The sequence below is a fragment of the Arvicanthis niloticus genome, chromosome 21, assembly GCF_011762505.2.
Source record: "Arvicanthis niloticus isolate mArvNil1 chromosome 21, mArvNil1.pat.X, whole genome shotgun sequence".
NCBI classification, from domain to species: domain Eukaryota; kingdom Metazoa; phylum Chordata; class Mammalia; order Rodentia; family Muridae; genus Arvicanthis; species Arvicanthis niloticus.
In genome coordinates, this window is record NC_047678.1 from 8,443,286 (window position 1) to 8,462,221 (window position 18,936).

General features: G+C 41.3%; 1 protein-coding gene across 19 annotated transcripts in view; it reads right to left on the reverse strand.

Annotated features, from left to right (window-relative positions):
- Positions 1-18,936, reverse strand: part of Snap91 (synaptosome associated protein 91) — a 114,726-nt gene that overhangs the window by 5,466 nt on the left and 90,324 nt on the right. For 9 of the 19 annotated variants that reach the window (XM_076917501.1, XM_076917488.1, XM_076917487.1 and 6 more), the window contains 7 exons: positions 17,989-18,072; positions 11,585-11,719; positions 9,649-9,798; positions 5,783-5,813; positions 4,531-4,630; positions 3,110-3,193; positions 2,408-2,512 (listed from right to left, as the gene is read on the reverse strand). In XM_076917501.1, coding sequence (XP_076773616.1) covers positions 2,408-2,512; positions 3,110-3,193; positions 4,531-4,630; positions 5,783-5,813; positions 9,649-9,798; positions 11,585-11,719; positions 17,989-18,072 — 689 coding nt within the window. The remainder of the gene's footprint in view (positions 1-2,407; positions 2,513-3,109; positions 3,194-4,530; positions 4,631-5,782; positions 5,814-9,648; positions 9,799-11,584; positions 11,720-17,988; positions 18,073-18,936) is intronic. The other 10 variants (XM_076917492.1, XM_076917503.1, XM_076917491.1 and 7 more) reach the window with 2 other exon arrangements.

The following is an 18,936-nucleotide window of genomic DNA, read 5'->3' on the forward strand; positions in this document are numbered from 1 at the left end:
GAAAAAGTTTACTGGTTCTATATATGCTTCTTTATTTTACCAGACAACTTAAAAGAAGAACTAAGGGTGTGTGGGGGTGGGGGTTCCTATATGACCAGTATTAGCAGCAAAACATTTAAATGGCATGATGCCTTTTGCACTTCTGTAGAGCAGGGAATCTGGTCTTCCTAAAAACAGGCATTCCCTTCATTCTGGATCCTGCTGGATAAACTCTAAACCCTAATAATGTCCTGAGGAACAGGCATGACTTTGCTATTCATGGTTGCTTCAGTAGCCACATATACAGTTTAGTTTTTTCCCCCAACTTGATACAGGTTGGAGTGGTCTGGGAAGAGGGAGCCTCCACCGAGAAAGAGCTTCTATCAGATTGGTGGGCAAGGTCGTGGGTCATTTTCTTGATTAACTGTTGATATGGAAAGGCTTAGGCCATTGTGGGCAGTGCCTTCTTGCAACAGGTAGCCCTGGATTGTTTAAGGACACAGAGCGAACAAGCCATGTATAGCAAGCTGGTAAGCAGCATCCCACCATGGTCTTTATCCTGTCTCCAGGCTTTTCTGACTTGAGCTGACCTGACTCTTCATGACAGACTATAAACTGTAAGCTGAAATAAACCCTTCCCCTAAGATGCTTTTGGTCATGGTGTTTCTCACAGCGACAGAAAGCAAACCAGGACAACCCCAGTAGCTTATCCTGACAGGGTGACTCACAGAGGCTCTCCCATGTTTGTATGGTGAGACTGAGTCAGAGCAGATGGAGGCGGGCCACACCAGAAAGGCTAATCGGTTATTATGTTGTTGAGTCTTTAGGCCACTTAATAACAAGCATGGCCTCCAGGGTGGGGAAGGATTGGAGACTGAGCTCAACTCATAGGCAGTAATCCAATCAATTATTACTGTGCGACAGAGGCATACTAACGCCATACTGAAACCTAAGTGATCTTCTGCAGTCGGCAACACTGTCTCACAGGATGCTAGAAGCAGTGATCTTCTGCAGTTGGCAACACTGTCTCACAGGATGCTAGAAGCAGTTTCATACTTGGGCCTCTCCCAGATTTTTTTTTTATCATCTCTGCTCTTCCAGCTGTTTCCAATTTGTATCCTTTTATATCAATAAAACTTTAACCATAAACTTTGTAAGTTCCTGAGTTCTGTGAGCCACTACAAGGAAATCTAAGCAGGAAGACATCATGGAGCATCCCAGTTTTGTATATAGCTGGTCTCAAGTGAGGCCTCCCAAACTTGTGGCTGGTGCTGAAAGACAAGGGGTTTTAATGGTGACTCCGGTGTTTGGAAACCGTGTTGCTGTTTGTTAGAAGTTCTGGGTAGATCCTGCAGCCTGAACAATGGTGACTCCACACTTGGCTGAGAGTGGTAGTGAACTCCTGCAATTCCAGCAACAGGGAAGTGGATGCAGAAGGTAAGCTGATCTTGGCTACATAGTGAATTTGAGATCAGAATGGGCTGCATGAAACAATCTTAAAAAAAAAAAAAAAATCAACCCTCAAACCTAAATTCCTGCCACTGGGACACATGTATCTGTGGGGACACAAGTAGGGGGACAAAAGAGAAGGACCCCGGGCTCATTAGTTCTCTGTCACTATTCCCACACTGTACACTGCGTCCAGATCCCTTTACTCCTGAAGCAACAGCTATGAGAGGGCCATCAGACAGTCACACTGGGGCAGGATAGAGGGGCAGAGAAAATTACAGGACCACGAGGCAGGAAAGGAATCCTTCACCCTGGAGTCTGATTGAGGCAAGAATTCCAGCCCAACAAACAGTTGCTGTGAAGGTTAACATAGAACTAACAATCCTTTCATATATAGATATTTTATGTTAAGTAAAAATGGACCATGCTTAAGGCCTAAACCTTGCTTAGGGTTTTCCAAGAAGTATCATGGGTAGTCTCAAACAAAACTGTTAACACTATCTATGTACAGTACAAATACCCTACTTTCTGGCATCCATGCAATCTAGACTCTAATCTTATCAACTGCAAACCTGTCAGATGCCACCCAAGAACCACACAGTGACCTCTCTTAATGCTCCTAGAATTCCTCCAAGATAGTAGCTACATACACACCCAAACTACCCACCTGGGGGTGAACTGGGACAGTCTCTTAGAGAAGCCTACACCTATTCTCTGAGCAGTTCTTTCTTTCTGAGCAGTATTCTTTTAACCTTCCTGTTAAATCTTTGTTTTACACTGGCTAGTCCAGAAATATTTTTTTTTTCAAGCCAGAAAACCCAGTCTGGCCCGAAACCCTAAAAGCCTAGGAGAACTCCTCAGGCTGCTGAGGGTGGAGGCGTGGAGCTGTGCCTCCTCCCTCTGTACCTCACACTATGAACAGCATGACAGCTTTATGTTTAGGGTAAATGCCTGGTGCTGTGAGCTCAAGGCAACTGACCTGTGTGCCGGGCGCAGCGGCAGCTCCAAAGGGTGGCCTCATCATGGGTTGTGCAAACATGACTGGCTGCTGAGGCATCATGGTCATGCCCGTCCCCGCAGGAGGCTGCAAAGGAAGGAAGCCTTAGAGCAGGTCTGGAACCCTCAGAGTGCAAACCCCAACATGCACACCTTTTACACGCTGTGGACAATTTCTGAGAAGCCTACACAGGTAGAACTTGTTATGTTAATTTTAAACTCTGAGTGTTGAGGTTGTCAGCTGAAGGGAAAAGCTGTGTACACGCCTGGCTGGTCATGTGGCATCCTCATGCCAGTCAGGAGCTGTGTACATCTCCACTTAAGAGTAATTGTTTAGGTGACAAAAGCTAATGTCCTTAAGCAGGATGGCCCTAAAACATGCTAAGATAGAAGTGTAGAGCGAAAAGCCCAGAATACAGAGGGTTGATTTTGATAACTGAGCTAAAATACATAGTAAATATCATTTCCCAAACGGTACAACAATGTACTGTAATTTGATGACAATATACTTATATAGATTGTAACCGTTTCCCCACTTCCTGTTCAGGCTGGCTGAGGCCCAAAACAGATGCCTTGGGTTGAGGTTTCCTTTACTGTATTTACCATAGGAATGCCTGCTCATTTGAGAATGTGTAAAGATGTCAGGAATGTCAACTATGGGTGTTTGGCACAGGTCATCACTCACCATTCCAAATCCTGCTCCAGGTTGCCCAACAGACGGGGCTCCGGCACCCGGAGGAACTGAGCTGGTTGGCGGAACAGTGCCTTGCTGCATGCACATGCCCACAGAACCACACAGAACAAATTAAAAAAAGAGACAACATAACATTGTTTTACAATGATAGGCTGTAATTAAAAAATGTGTGCATTTCAAGTCTGTGTACGTGGATTTACAAAGCATTCTCAAACTTCACCTCAAAGTTTTAAAGGGCGACAAGCACCATAGCACTGATTTGAAGTCACTTTGTGGTGCTCTTCAGACTCATATGCTTGCAGCTTGTCAACCTCCTTCTGCCCAGACCACTCTCACTATGAGAGAACTGGATGTCAGTGAACTGCCTACTCCCACCATTTTACCCTCTGACACACAGCAGAGTGTTAGACACTGGAGCAACAGACAGGCTCTGACAGGCAGAGGTGTCCCCAAGGATGGAAAAATCCAAGTGGCTTGTGAAAAGTGACTTACCTAGTTTTGTTAAAAAAAAAAAAAAGGAAGATATGGCAATTTAAAATATAGAAATAAATATCCTTTAGACTGTATGGAAAAGATGATGGCCTAGTTTCAAGTTTAAAATTGGTGGGCTGAAAAAATATGGTCTTAAATCTTCATACGATAGAAATGTTCTGTCTTAGTTCAGGTTCCTATTGCCGCGGTAACCACCATGACAAAAAGCAACTTGGAAGGAAAGCTTGCAGCTCACAGTCCATCCTGAAGTGAAGTCAGGGCAGGAACTCAAGACAGCCCAGAGGCAGCAACTGGTGAGGAGGCCATAGAGGAGCACTGCTTACTGGCTTGCTCCTCACGGCTTGCTCAGCCTGCCTTCGCATACCATTCAGGACCACTAGCTCAGAAGTGTCCACAGTAAGCTAGACCTTCCCACAGAAATCAGCAATCAAGAATATGCACCACATTCTGGCCTGGTGAGGGCATTTTATCAGTTGAAATTCTCTCTTTTAAAAATGGCCACAGTCTATGTGACGTTGACATAAAACTAGCCAGCACATTACCCATCCTTTCTGATAAGGAAAAAAAAAAAGAGTTTTCATGACTTATTTAGACCATCAGGAGAGCTGGGCAAGAAATATGATAAAATGATATTACAATCCATGATAGGAACTATACTGGAAAACCATTTCTGGAATTTTATAAATAAATCAGAAACACAAATACTAGTATTAAGTATTTATGCAACCACAAGGTATTTAAACATAGGTTGTAATCATTGTTACATGCAAAGCTAGATTTCCCTGACTTTTGTACCTTGCTCATGTTGTTATGTGTGAACAGAGGTGTACAATGTTAACAGTCAATTAAGCAGAATGACTTGCTCTGTGTACTGGAGGGCGGTGAACTGCCCGTACCACCCGGGCCTCAATGTTACGTACCGGGGGAACACCAGCTGACCATGTGGCCGGAGTGACTTTTGGTTGCCAGTTGGCTCCACCGGTCAGCTTTTTCTCCCCAGCATTCCACTGGAGATCTCCCCTAAAGGGCAAGAATGAAAAAGAAACAAAACACAAAATTCAGGAAAAAAAATGCCATGTGACTTTCTGGATGCTTTCCTTGGGTTTAGAAGTCATCCATTCAAACCTGGTAGTGATAGAGTATAGATTAAATCTTACAGAGGAGCCTACCATACTGTATCTAAGACATCACAAAAGCATTTGAAATAAAGCAGATGAGACTTTTGAATTCAGTGACAATAGGAATTTCACATTACTTACAATAGAGAAATATGGCAGAAAAAGTCAACTAAATTCTTTGTTCATAAAAAACTCCAAATAATATAACAATCTGGACACATCTCTTGTTGAATTATTTTTTGTCATTTTAATTATGTGTATGTGTGTATTTCTGTGTGTGCGTGTGCACATATAAGTGCAGGGGCCCAGGAGGCTAACACATGCCCAGGAGGCCAGAGGTATTGGACTCTCTGGAGTTAAAGTTACAGGGAATTGTGAGCTACTTGACATGCATGCTAGGATCAGAACTCAGGTCCTCTCTTAGAGCAATCTGTGCTCTGAACTACAGAGCCATCTCTCCAGCCCTGTTTCTTGTTTGAATTTAAAATGTACCAATGATAGCTTTTTCTTGTTCTTGAAGGGTTCAAGAGAGGGTTTCACACAACTGTATCATACCTACAATATGATTTATAATCATTGTATGGCTGTAATATTCATCCTAGTTTCAATAACAAAACACACATCTGATAAAGGATGTACTGTTTAACATTCTTATGACCCAGGAAAGACATTTTAAAATCAACTTTAGCCAGAAATGCTGTGCTGAATTTCAAACTTAAATCTATTAAAATACCCAAAACCTCCAGAGAAACCATGTCTCAAAAAAAAAAACCAACTAATTACTCAACCAACCAAACCCTCAAAACTCTATCCTAAAATATTTCCAGCTGTAACAGTGGCAACCCTAGCCTGAAATAGATTATTCTTTTTCAAAGCAGAGCAATAATTTGAAGATTTCAATAGACTAACAACAAAAATATAAACTTAAATAAAAATCAACTTAAATTGCCTAGCTTAGGAATGGGAAATAATGTATTCCAGGGAGTGAAATGTTTGAGTAAACACACATGAACACAGTGTTAAAAGAAACACAGATTGATGGAAAAACACTTACTTTTTTGATGTGGTACCGGAAATCCCAAGGTCTACAAATGGATAAAAGAAAAAAAATTTAAATCTTTATACTCAGCTTATATATACTTAAGAAAATCCAGGAGGCTTAGAAGACTCCTGTTGTTGCCTCGCAATGACTGTACCCAGTTAGACAGAAAATAAACTGTATCAGTAAACAAAGCTAGACTTTGAAGTTTTCCTTTACCTTACATCAGACTTAAGGATCACATTTAATGTGGACTGGCTCAGAAGGTTTGAGATTACCATCTGAAAAAGCCCTGGAAACAGTTTATTTCCCCGATATAAAGCTGTCTCTAATGACAGCTAACGATGACTAAATGACTACTAACTGGCTCTCTGTGCCTACAGTGTTTACATGAGCACTGTTGATTATGCTACACACCTGCCTTCTGCAAGTCTGAAATTGGTTAGGTGCCTGGCGGTGTGTGCCCACAGGATCAATGGTTAATGAAATCCCTGGGTGCTGACACCCTAAGGGGCTTCCTTGGGCTGAAACATCTCAGGCAGCTGCACACCCTTCTCTCGCTGCTGTGGTGGTGTTCAGATGTGAACTAGAGCGTGTGCTGGGTTCCGGGAGCCCTGCTGGTGGAGTGTGAATGTGGGAGTGGTTCTGGAATACCTGGTTTAGCCATCTACCCTCACCATACTTTGTTTATCAATTTGACAAAGATGTTCTGACTCTTAGCTGAATCAGACATCATATCATCATAGGTACTTGGGATACATCAGTAAAGAGAACTAATCAAAGACCCTGACCCCAAAGGAAACTGCACTCTAATTAACAGTGTGACACGTGAGAACTGATGAGGTAAGAAAAGTAAATGGTACAGGCTGCTAGAAAGGGGTGAGGAGGCACACGGTAGAAGGCCTCCTGGAGGATGTGAGGCTTTCCCAAAGCTGTGCTCTCTAAGCCCAGGGAGCAGCCAGCATAGCGCTGTGTGGAGCTGATTTGGAACATAATATATATATTTCTTGCATTTTGTTTCTTAGCATTACAAAACAAGCCATACATAGCAACTAAACTAAATAAAAAAATCATTACACATAATTTTGATATATTTTTTAAGAGTGTATTTTGCTGTGTTGCCCAGGTTAGTCTCTTACATTGTAGGTTCAAGAAATCCTCTTGCTTCAGCCTTGCAAGTTGCTGAGCCCATAGGTAGGTATGTGCTATCACTCCTGGGCCAGTCTTTGTTTTTAGAAGACAAAAAAGTCTCACTTCTAAAATTTTTATTTTTAATTAAATTACACAATTTAATCTCTACAGTAAACATTTACAAGGCCAATGAAATATTTATGTTGCTCATGGGAAGAGACAAAATTGGGCAGGTACTTCATACACACACATGCGTGGATCCCTTTAGGACAGATGGGAATGTGATGTGGAAGGGTGGGCCTGGCTGCAATTTATCATGTACGTATGTATACACATACCACTTTTCACTAACCAAGGAGCCACATGACTGTTTCCACCAAGAGCTTCTATAGATGATAGCTCTAAGAACATCTGTCCATGGTTTGTGAGCACACTCATTCTCACTTACTCTATGTACCTAGGAGCAGAGCTGCCGAGAGGCACGGCTCACTCTTACCATGCCAATGACCTGCCATGCTTCCTTCCACAAGAGTGTGATGCATTACAAGCCCATCAGGAGTGTCAGAAGGTGTCAGCGTCCCAGAACCTCACCAGCATGTGTTCCAATTTGTTTTCTTCATAGTCACCCTTTTGGGTGTGAATTGTTCAGCCACTATGGCTCTAATTTGCACTAACTTGACATCTGATGATGTTTAAGGTCTTTCCATATATTTAATAGCTATCCTGAGATGTAGCTTTGTCCTGTGAAATCTCCATTCAAGTCCCTTGCCAGTTTCTAAGCTGTATTATTCCTACTTGTATTATTGATTTGCAGAAGTTATTTACACATTCTGGATAGAAGACTTTTGTAAGATTAGTGATTAGAAACTATTTCATTCTGGGGTTGCCTTTTTATTTAAGTAACCTTTTCAGACTTTTAAAATGTAACGTGCATTAGTGTTCGGCTTACATGTTTGTAATGTGCACCACATATGTGCCTGGTACTTGCAGAGGTCCTAAAGGGAAACTGGAGCTATGGAGGGTTGTGAGTTGTCATATGCATGCTGGGAACTCAACTCTGCTCCACTGCAAGATCAACAAGTGCTCTAAACCATGAAGCCATCTCTCTCTCCAGGGCCAAAGGTTGCTTACGTTTAGGAATTGGAAGTAAAGGATACTGCCTAATCCAAGCTAACCAAGACTCACTATTAAGTTATTTTCTGAGAGTTTGATAGTTTTATATAATATTTATTCATTTTGAGGATTTTTTTGATGCTATAAAGAAGTCCAACTTTATTCCTGTTTCTGAGTCTTTCCCATTATTCTAGCACAAGGTTTTGACGAAGGTGTCAGATCCCCTAAAGCTAGAGTTACAGTGGTGCCACTTGATGTAGGTACTGGGAACAGAAGCCACACGTCTATATGACCAGGGAGCACACGGAACCATGGAACCAGCTCCCCACATACTTTAGAAGACTGTCTTCTCCCTTACTGAATGGTCTTTCCCCTTTGTCAGCACTGACTTGACAACAGATGTGAAGGCTTGTTTCCAGGATCTCACCTCTCTTCTGTTGCCTACAGTGAAGCTCATGGCCATGTCAGTATCATTTAAATCAGGTTCTGTAGTCTTAGAGAACTTTTGAAATTAGAAAAACAATCCTTCAGATTCATATATACTTTTCTAGATTTATCAGTTATCACTCCAGTGGGTGAGTGTTTTTCGAAGAGGACAGGATGGTCTCAGGTGGCTGACAAAAGGAACGCAGTGTGCTGGAGGCACTCTCAGGACTGGGGAGATAGGTCCAGCGTGTATTCACTGAAAGCTGTATCTCAGGGAGACAGATTTTGAGAAGAAGGCGGTAATTAACAGTCTCCAGGGTGTCACAAAGGCCTTGTTAATGGATGTTCAGATCACAATGAATATGAAATAAATGTACCTAGGATGACGCATAAAGAGGAATATACAAATGACCTGCTAAGCTTTTAATATTGCCTAATATTGTAAGGCATTCACAAAGGCACATCCACCCATGTGCCTTGGTAGAAAATAAAATTCAGACTTAAATGAAGGCCAATGTCCGTAATAACCCTCCATCTCCTCAGCTCCAGCTTTAATCTGCGTATGTCCCTTGGACTTGCTAGGCAGTCTCTACCTGAGTCTGCATTGAATGCTTCCACTGCCATAAACATTCTTCCAACAGCTATGGAGCTCACTCCTTACTTTGGGGAGGATTACTCCCACTTGGCACTCATGATGTAACATAAATCGGAATTTATTCATGTAAGCTTTTCACTGTTCTGCCTCTGACCTTTGTAAGGGCCATAAGAATAGAAATTTTATCTATTCTGTTCACTGAATCGTTTCCAGGGCCTGGAAGAATACCTCCTGATCAATAAATACTTGTTTAAAAAATGACATTCATACACTATGAAGATGCTACACTTAGTATAATTCTATTTTCAGATGGCTACACACTTATATGGAATGCCTTTGTATACTATGCGTGTATGCCAGTGTGTGTGCTCCTTGGGTGTTTTTTGTTTTGTTTTGTAGTTTAGATTACAAGAGACATGGGCATTCTTGCAAGAGAATGGAATGGGAAGTGATGACTTTCTATTTCCAAGAGAGGCCCTGGGTGAAGCTAACTCTGCAGACCCACTCTTTAGTACACGTACCTGTAAGCAAAACCAGAGCGACAAACATGAAAAGGTACAAAGAAAAAATAATCCAGTTCATATATGCTTCAAGCAAACAAAACCAGACTACTCACTGCCTACTAGGCTGGCCAGAGACGAGTCAAGGTCACTTCCAAGGCCTTTGCTGGCTGCCATTGCAGGACTGGGTGGAACCATTGAGACAGGGGCAGGCTGCCCGGATGGTGCCATGGTTGGCATCAGAAGATCGCCTAAACCATCAAACACTGAAAATCAAACAGACCAGGTTCAGAAAATTTGAAACAAAAAAGAGACAGAGAGAGACATTATGCAAAGGACAGTCCTTAATGAAACCATGGATACACATGAAAGTACATTCTTGTAAAGGAAACAACATAATTGATATAATTTGTGACTACGAGCACCAAAAAGAATATCTACTTATGTCTACTCAAAATACATGGAAACGTTAATGAGCGTGGAGAAAGATGGGGTGGGGGAAGGCTGTATAGCATAAAGCACTAGACAGAGAACAGAGCCAGGCTGTAACTCAGCCACACCCCTTACTAGCTCTGACACTTCCATCTTCTCATATGTAAATGGGGACAGTACCACTAATATATGCCTTTATTGTGAGGACCAAACGAGGGAATACTTTCCACATGTTTATTACAATGCTTCTTCTGTAGGCACTAAATAAGTGGTGGCCACTTTGAGTCTAATGAAAAACAACCACTGAGTACTTGTTATTCTAAATGGTAGTGATGTGGAGTAAACTGTAAATTATTTACCCAAGGAAATCTAAGCTGTTACTCTTTTTTGTTGTTGTTGTTGGGTTTTTTGGGGGAAGGGGGTTCAAGACAGGGTTTCTCTGTGTAGCCCTGGCTGTCCTGGACCTCACTCTGTAAACCAGGCTGGCCTCGAACTCAGAAATCCACCTGCCTCTGCCTCCCAAGTGCTGGGATTAAAGGTGTGCACCACCATTGCCTGGCTTAAGATGCTTACTTTTAAAGCAACTTGTAATTGAGAAAAGATGTAACTCCTGAGTGTCCAATGAAATTAGTAAAAAAAAAAAAAAAGTGATCTGTCAGCATCTAGGAATATGTAACTGAAAGACAGCTGGTCATATTTTAGAGGTAGTTCATTTTGATTTTCCCCTCCTTTTCATGGTAATGTTTGGGTTATACCTTATGGTCATACTTAAACAGAATTTTAAGGATAGGATTCAAGAGCTACCACTGGTGTGTCCCTCATCCCCAGGTGACAAGTACCACTTGTTCAGTTCCTAGAATACAGAAAGACTATTCAAAACACAGGCTTAGAATTTCCATAAGACATTGCTAATATCTCACTGACATAAAAACTCTGGGCTTGTTACACTCTTGTAAGGGACTACACAGATCTACTATAAACACCACTACACAGTCATTCTAAGGTGGGAGAGACAGCATTCAAGTCAGCACTGGCAATGGAAGCAACCAGATTGTCAGGCAGGGGGTATATTTAGGGTGTCTCTGAAACACATTTAATTGCCAAAAACTCACCAATTGAAAATTTGTAGGAAGGAGCCAGCATGAGAGGAGGAGAATGGAAGAGAAGAGAAACAGAATGACAGCCATGATGAGAGGTTAGAAGCAGAGGTAGTATTTGTGTCTCAACTTCATAAAACGGAGGGCCATGCAAGCTTCAGAAGGTGTAAGCAACAGTAGGGGCGGGGTGTGTTGGGGTGTCCACACACTCAGAGACTGTTCAAAGGTTCACTACAAAGTATCTGTCCTCCCTTTACATGGCTAAATCATGTGCATGTGAGCTTGTGCAAAAGAGAGGGTGGGTGTGGTAAGCCTTCTGCTAAAATTCAAAAACAGAAACAGAAAGGGACAGGCGGTTATTTTTAGAGCTACCAAGCTTGTCCTAGAAATTTGAATTCGAACTGTAGAACAAGAGCCACCAACCAGGGTTAACAACGTCTTCCTGAGAGTCAAGCACGCAGACCTTGGGCGGTAGAGGCCATTAGCAGAAAGAGGAAGAGTGTTTGAACAGTCTGTGCCTCACCTGATGGGTCAAAGGAGCTGCTGCTCGAAGTTGAAGGCGTTGTCCCAAAAGCTGCCTCGAAATTGGGTTGCAGCAGGTTATTCTGAGCTGGAGTCACCGGCGTTGTAGAAGGGGCCATGAAAGAACCCCCAAATCCTGATTTAAAAAAAAAAAGGTCCCAGTAAAAAAATGTCAACTGAAGATGGGGTACAGGGCCTAAAAACAGTCAGAAAAAAGCAACATGTAGGAACTAAAGAGGAAAGGCTGCGTGATGAGCAATTAGTGAAACCAGGAGGCTTGCTTTGCAAAACGCTTCTCAAGTATGTTGATCCATGATGTATGAAGGACAAATTCAACTTAACCAGAAACAAGGCAGCACTTAAACACTTAAGGAAAATGCACACACATTAGTGAACCTTATTAGAACCTGTGGTATCAGAATCTGGAATGAGGAAATACAGAAATCAAAGAAGGGTTGGAATTCAGATCAGTCGCTAGGCAGTGGTGGCCTTTAATCCCAGCATTTGGGAGGCAGAGGTAGGCGGATCTCTTTTGAGTTCCAGGAAGCCAAGGTTACTTGGAGCCATCCTGTCTTGAACCTCTCCCCTCCACAAAAGAGTTCAGATCAGTCTTCATCACAGTGACAGTAACAGGTAATTACATGTTCAGTTGCACACAGTGGCTCAGTAATGAAATGCAGATTTAAAACAGTGGCCATCAAATCTTTAGTTTTCACGTGTTTTAGGCCCACGGCATCACGAAGGGTAAGTAGGCTCTCATCTCTGTTTCCAGGTAACAGGCACCAAGGGGATGTCCAGTCTGTAGTGGGTATCCCCTCTGGGCTTTACTTTGTAGCACAGACAGGGTTGTTAATCTGAGTAGACAACGCTGACCGTCGTCTAGGAAAGCTTTCATGGATCCCCATCATGTTCAGATTCCTTTGCAGAGCAGCCAGCTGCCATCTGGTTCTGATCTGGATGTTCCCTATCCCTGCAAAGAGGACTGTAGCCAAACGGACAGCTCCTACTATCGCAGGCCTCTGGAAGGAATTCCATGACGTGTCACTACCCAGTGCTGCTGGCTGCACTCCATCCTCCATGTACAGCCCTGTCCTGAGCGTGTGGAGCATAGCTGCATCCCACTCCCACCACGCCTGCGTCCCTATGCCACCACACCCTAACTCCAGAGACGGCTTGCTAGGTTCAGGAGCTCTGTGCCTTTTCCTCCTGCCTTTTCTATCGGTACTTAACACAGTGCCTGAAACAGTAAGCTAATGTTTACTGAGTGAAGATTACTGAAAATTAATCAGATATCAAATTAAATATTTACTCTTTGAATTCTGGAGGCAGATCATGTCTCTCAAGCAATAAAAACAGAAGTCTAAGATGACCCTGTGTTGCTTCTGTATAAAAATATAAATAAAATCTACAAGGTGATTGTTGATTGATTAGTAAGACACCACATAATTTTCTATTTAGGCTTTATTTTATTTTTAATCAGATGTTTGTCTATCTTTTTCTCTTTCTCTCCCTCCCTCTTTTTTTTTTTTTTTTTTTTTTTTTTTTTTTTTTTTTTTCTTGAGACATCGTCTCACTATATAGCCCTGGATAAGCCTGGAACTCACTATGTAGACAGGACTGACCAACTCACAGAGATTTGCTTGCCTCTGTTTCTTGAGTTGGGATTGAAGGCATGCACCACGATGCCAACAAGTCTTTCTTATAACCAATTTGTTGCACATTTTCTTTTCAAATGTAGCCCATTCATCACTTCACAAAGAGCTTGTAAAATAATAGACATATATTAACACTGCAATTCATAAAACCAATTTATCATTTGTAAAGAAAATTTTCATCAGTCTTTGGTCATTTTTTTCAGCAGTAGGCAATAATGTTGTCCCTATAAATCAAAAGTGACATAAACTTAAGACTTCATGGGTTTAGCTTTTCCTTGAACACATATCCAAAAATACTGCATTTTGGGTAAAATTTCAGTTATTTAAAGTTATTAGTGAAAATCTGAGGGGTCATGCTGGGTGATTTTAATATTTAAATAACACTGAATTAACTCTAGAATCATAGTAATAGTGGTTTGAAAGTACCAGGGTTTGCCTTATGTTGCCTCTGTCATTCCATGGTGGGAAGTGACTGCAAAGAGTCAAACTGGTAGCCTCCACAGAAAGGGGAACTCGTGTTTGTGCTGGTTCACACAGGGCTTATGGGCTGTGCACTAATGAAGCTAAGATCACATTCACAGGTGGATAAAGGGCTCCCGTTTGTCAGTGTTTGTTCTACAAAAGGGAGCACTGGCAACCCTGCTGGGATGGGGCACCTGAGTGGGAGGCACTGTTCCAACACTCTGACCACTTGCATCACATGCACTTGATTACGTTAGATCCTGCAAACCCAGCAATGGCTACCACAGGCTTATCCAGTCTCTTCCATTGTAGAGTGGTGGCATCTACCAAGTTAACCCTGGAATGGCACAACTCAGTTAACTCCCCTCTAGAAATGGGGGAAAAAAACCCCTCATATTTGAAAATAACTTTAAGATTTTGGTCTTCATTATATTCATAGCAGTCTTCAGTCATGTGTGGCCTAGGGCCATGTCCAATAGATACCACAAAAAACATACATATATGAATTTATTTTATCCTCAGAACATCCCGATGAGGTTCAATCGATAAGAAAGCTTGAGGTCAGAGTTATTATCCTGGCTCCAGACTTCTCTTTAGTTTTACTATACTAGATGCACCAAGTAAGTAAGATTACTGCTTAAATCAGCGGTTCTCAACCTTGGGTATGACCCCTTTGGCAAACCTCTATCTACAACAATATTTACATTATGATAACAGTAGCAAAATTATGGTGAAATAGCAATGAAAATACTTGTATGGTTGGGTCATTGCAACATGAGGAACTTCATTACAGGGCTGTAGTATTAGGAAGGCTGAGAACCACTGAAAATGGCAGAAGATGAAGATTAATATGTCATCAATATATGGTATTGCAGTTGACTATGAGACGACAAGTCTGGGTCTGAATTTGAGTGAAACATAACTGGATTTTATACAACAATTTAAAAGAAATTACCTGTTCCAGTTAGTCTTTCGTTTCCTGGTTTTAGAACACACATGAATTTTCAGTAACATTTTCTTTTTGTTTTTAAAGTTACCCTTAATAGTTGGCTTAAAATATTTACAAATAATTTCAGCATTTTACTCTACCATCTGTTTACTGCCTTTCACTAATATAAACTTGCTCTTTCAAAGAGACAGTACAGTGCCTGCCCACCTGCTAGCAAGAGAGAAGCTGTGAGTGTGGTCCCTAGAGCCACACAAAAAGATGGGCAAAGAAGAAATCTCAGTTGTATGAGGCAAGTCGCCTCACTCCAGAGACCAAGATTTCTTCTGTGTAGTCTAATGTTTTATTATAATCACAACTAGAAGATTCTTCACAAAATGCAACTTTTTGTGGTTCTGACCCTAATATTAACCTGTGTGTGTGTGTGTGTGTGTGTGTGTGTGTGTGTGACTTTTACTAGACTTGTATGTTTAAGACACTTCTTGACTATGTAGCCCTGGATGCCCTCAAGGAAAACAGACTGGCCTCAAACTAGTTGGTGACCTCTGTGTTTTTTGCTTCCTGAACACTGAAATTGCTGGCATGCTCCACCTCATTTATTTATTTTTTTAAAGGTTCTTTATTTATATAGGTGGTGGGCTTGGTAGCTATATCTCTATACAAACATATACACAAGTCAAAGCAAAGTGCTAAACCCTGCAAACAACCATCAGGCCATGTCCCAATATTTGTTCTGTTTTATATGCATTAAACAAAGATAATTGGGTAACGTAAACTCAGAGAGCACTGTTAGCTAAATTGTAGATACGATGTTGACTTGTGGAAAGGACTGGAAGCACTCACAAGACACAATTATGTTGATATTCCATAACCTTTTTAAAACTCAAAAATGTGATTTTCCAGTGCTGTCATAGTTAAGCAATCATTAAGAAATGATTTTCTGTAATTAATACAGGGAAAGGCCAGTCTCTCAAATTAAATTTTAGAAACATTTAAAATGTAGTTTAAATTTTCTTATACCAGGATATCTGGTGAAAGTGCTGTTTCGTGCTAAGAAAATCAGATCTTACCAAAGTAACTTACAGGAAATGTTTTGATGCAAAGTAGACTGTAATATCCATGCAAACTTGTCTGCATTGAACATTAATTTATTTAAGGAGGAACCCAAGAGAAAAACAATAGTTAACACATAATTTTTTCCTACCAAAGAGTCACAAGAAAAGGCAGGTGAGGAAAGGGAAGAGAAGAGTCAACAACACACGTTTAAAATGCACAGACATTGAACGTTTGTCACTAACCTCTTTTCCAGCTCACTTTGTAAGATTTTAGACTACACAGGTCAGCTGAACAATTTAAGCTTTTTTTGTATGAGACATGACCCAAAGTGAGCCTTTTGGGAACATATCTCTCTACAGCTGAGATCCTTCACTCTCCAGAGGTGGTATAGATCCTGTGGTATCCCTAGGACCAAACCTCTTGGCTCTGTCACCAGCCTCTAACTTGGAATGCTTTCTTTTCCCAAAATCCCTGGCTTCTGCTGCAGGTCTGAATGGTCTAGGCTCTTTTAAAAACAGTATCTCAGGTTCTGGCCCTGGAGTTCTCAGTGAGGCACAGTAGAGTAAGAACACTAGAATAGACAGTGTGGCCTTTTAGCCGGCCTCCCGCTTAGTGGATTTGAACAGTTCTGTGACCCATATCGTCTATGGAAGGGCAGCAGAAATCTAAGAAAGATTTCTTAGAATTCTTTAGATAGCCAGAACAATTGATTTTTAACCATAACTCTAGAGCCAAAGACTTATAATCAATCATCTCATTTTAAAAACCAGCAGGATCATTTTCACCAAAGGAACCTGGAAAATATGCTATTTCTGTGGCCTGTTAAAATCTTACTGCAGATTTTAAAAAAAATCTGAATTGAATGTATTGGTTTAATAAGAGACTGAAAGCATCTAGCCAAGTTGAAGCTGCTGTGAAATGCATCTAGGCTGAAAGGAAAGCCAGGCAAGCTGGCAGCCTTGTCTCAAGCTGGCAGTGGTAGGCTGTGTGAGGTGCGTACCTCATGTTACATTTTAGCTTCCAGAAGACAAAGCAACATCAAAGTGGGGTTCTGGTCCATCGCAGCAGTCACTGTGACAAGAGCTGGCAAATAGGAGTACCTGACTGGATCAGGGAGCCAGAGGCCATATAAAAGAAATGAAAGAGCAACCCCTGCTGGAGAAACTGAAGCCACCAGACAGAATTACTGATGACAGAAAGAAGGTGGGGCTGCCTCTACTTCCTCCTGTTCCTGGAGGAAAAATGTGACCACAAGGGAACTTTCCTACAGCACTAGTGATGGGGGTGTGGAGAGGCACTTAGGCTCCACCATTACCCACCACAAGTCTGAGAACACTGGCATGTTCTCCAGCCTACTCCACTCAGTGAAGGGATCCTGTTTTACACTGCTTTTAGGTTGTAAACTATGGCCACACTTGGTCAAAACCAGTTATTCTTTAAGGACCACATGGCTGTTGGGTATTTAACCCGAGGTATTCTTGACAGGAGGCTTTCAGGTGCTCAGGAGACTCACTAACTCCTTGCCATCCCAAGGAACCAAATCTATCCCCTCTAGTGTACACTGAAAGCTGCACTGACCTTCAAGAGGCCTCCACCAGACTACTGCTGTGCTCCTCTCAAGCAAAATCCAAGTGAGATTAGCATGCCGTGAGCTCCTGAGGTAAGCATGGTCTAAGACTTCTGCTGGGGTCTTCCGATTGGCCACATTCTAAGTCTGATATTGTCTTGACTCCAAGGAAGACTCAAGCTTGGTTTTAACTGTGTTTGGGTTCTCGAACTGTTCTTTTAACCAGTCCCCACTGTCTTAGCAATGAGCAGTGATCCCCGTACCCATCTAGTTCCTAACCAGCTTGTCAAAAAGCCCATGATGTATGTCACAACATTTCAACTCAACAGGAAAATTTTATAATGGTTTCTTCTATGGTGACTCACATATTATAAAACCAACTGTTAAATATTACAGCATAGTTTACTACAGATTCCTTCTAAAATATATGAGCAGTCATTGTATGGCAGAATTTCTACACAAAATGTATTACCTTTTTGACAAATAAAAACAAACATGCTAATTGAAAGTAAGATAGGGAGAATCAATAGGGGTTTAAGACTAATTTAATAAAACCTAGAAAGTAATAAACCTTCTATTATTTAATACTGTATCACCCTCAATTTCATGCCTTGAAAGGAAAATTTAAAAATATTTTGCAATTTACGTAGTATCTATTACTTATAAAACCATATCCAAACTTAACTTTTACAAAATGCCATCTTAATGGAATCAATTACCAGCTAGTAGATCTGCCGATGCTGATGAACTAGAAACAGCCTGCGGTGCTGGCTGGGTTTCAGAAGCACTACTTCCAAATGCATCTATCCATCATCCATTATGCAGCAAGAAAGTAAGAGAGTCAAATAGTAAGTGACTAAGCAATCCACGTGTGACACATGCAGACACATACACATATGTGACATTCTGTATGGAGAGCCTGCCTCCTGGGTGTGTGAAATGTCTGGGTGGCTCTACACAGGCTCTAAGCAGTTTGCCTTATTTTATAGTCTCAGAGTCTTAATATATAGCTCCTGTTTGCACCGGGAGCCTCCCCAGGAGCAGGGACTGTGGCTGTGTGCCACAATGTTCTGCTCTAGAGTTTAGCCTCTCATGAGAGTTCTAGAATGTTTAATAATTAGTGCCTCACTAAATGATTAAGACATAGACCTTATAAGTGAATAAATGTTTCAAACTAGAGTCTATCATTCATTAAAAACAGGATTGGGATTTTTAAATGAAGGTAAAACAGAATTTCTCACTTCCCATTTAAGCTTCTAAACATTTAATATGCCCAGTATAACAGCACTCCCTGTACCTATGAGTCTGAGCACCCTCAGGAGGGCAGGCAGCATCTGTGACTTCTTTGTACCCTCATATATGTAGCAGCTATGTACCAGGATGCATCAGTGACAGTAGATTATCCATGTGGGCACAACATGCAAAGGTGATGTTTTAGCCCAAAGACACTTTTACAGATACTTTTATGGATTCAGTTCAGACCTGTCTCTTTCCTGCAAGTTTACTGTTAACAAAAAACTTTAGCTTACAGATATGAATACAAATAACCAATCGATATAATCAAAATATAATCAATGTACCTTTCTGTTTTTCAGATACTATATAAAGGAAGAAAGAGAATACATTTAAACCAGAAAAAAATATCTCCAGGTTCTCTGTAAAGATTT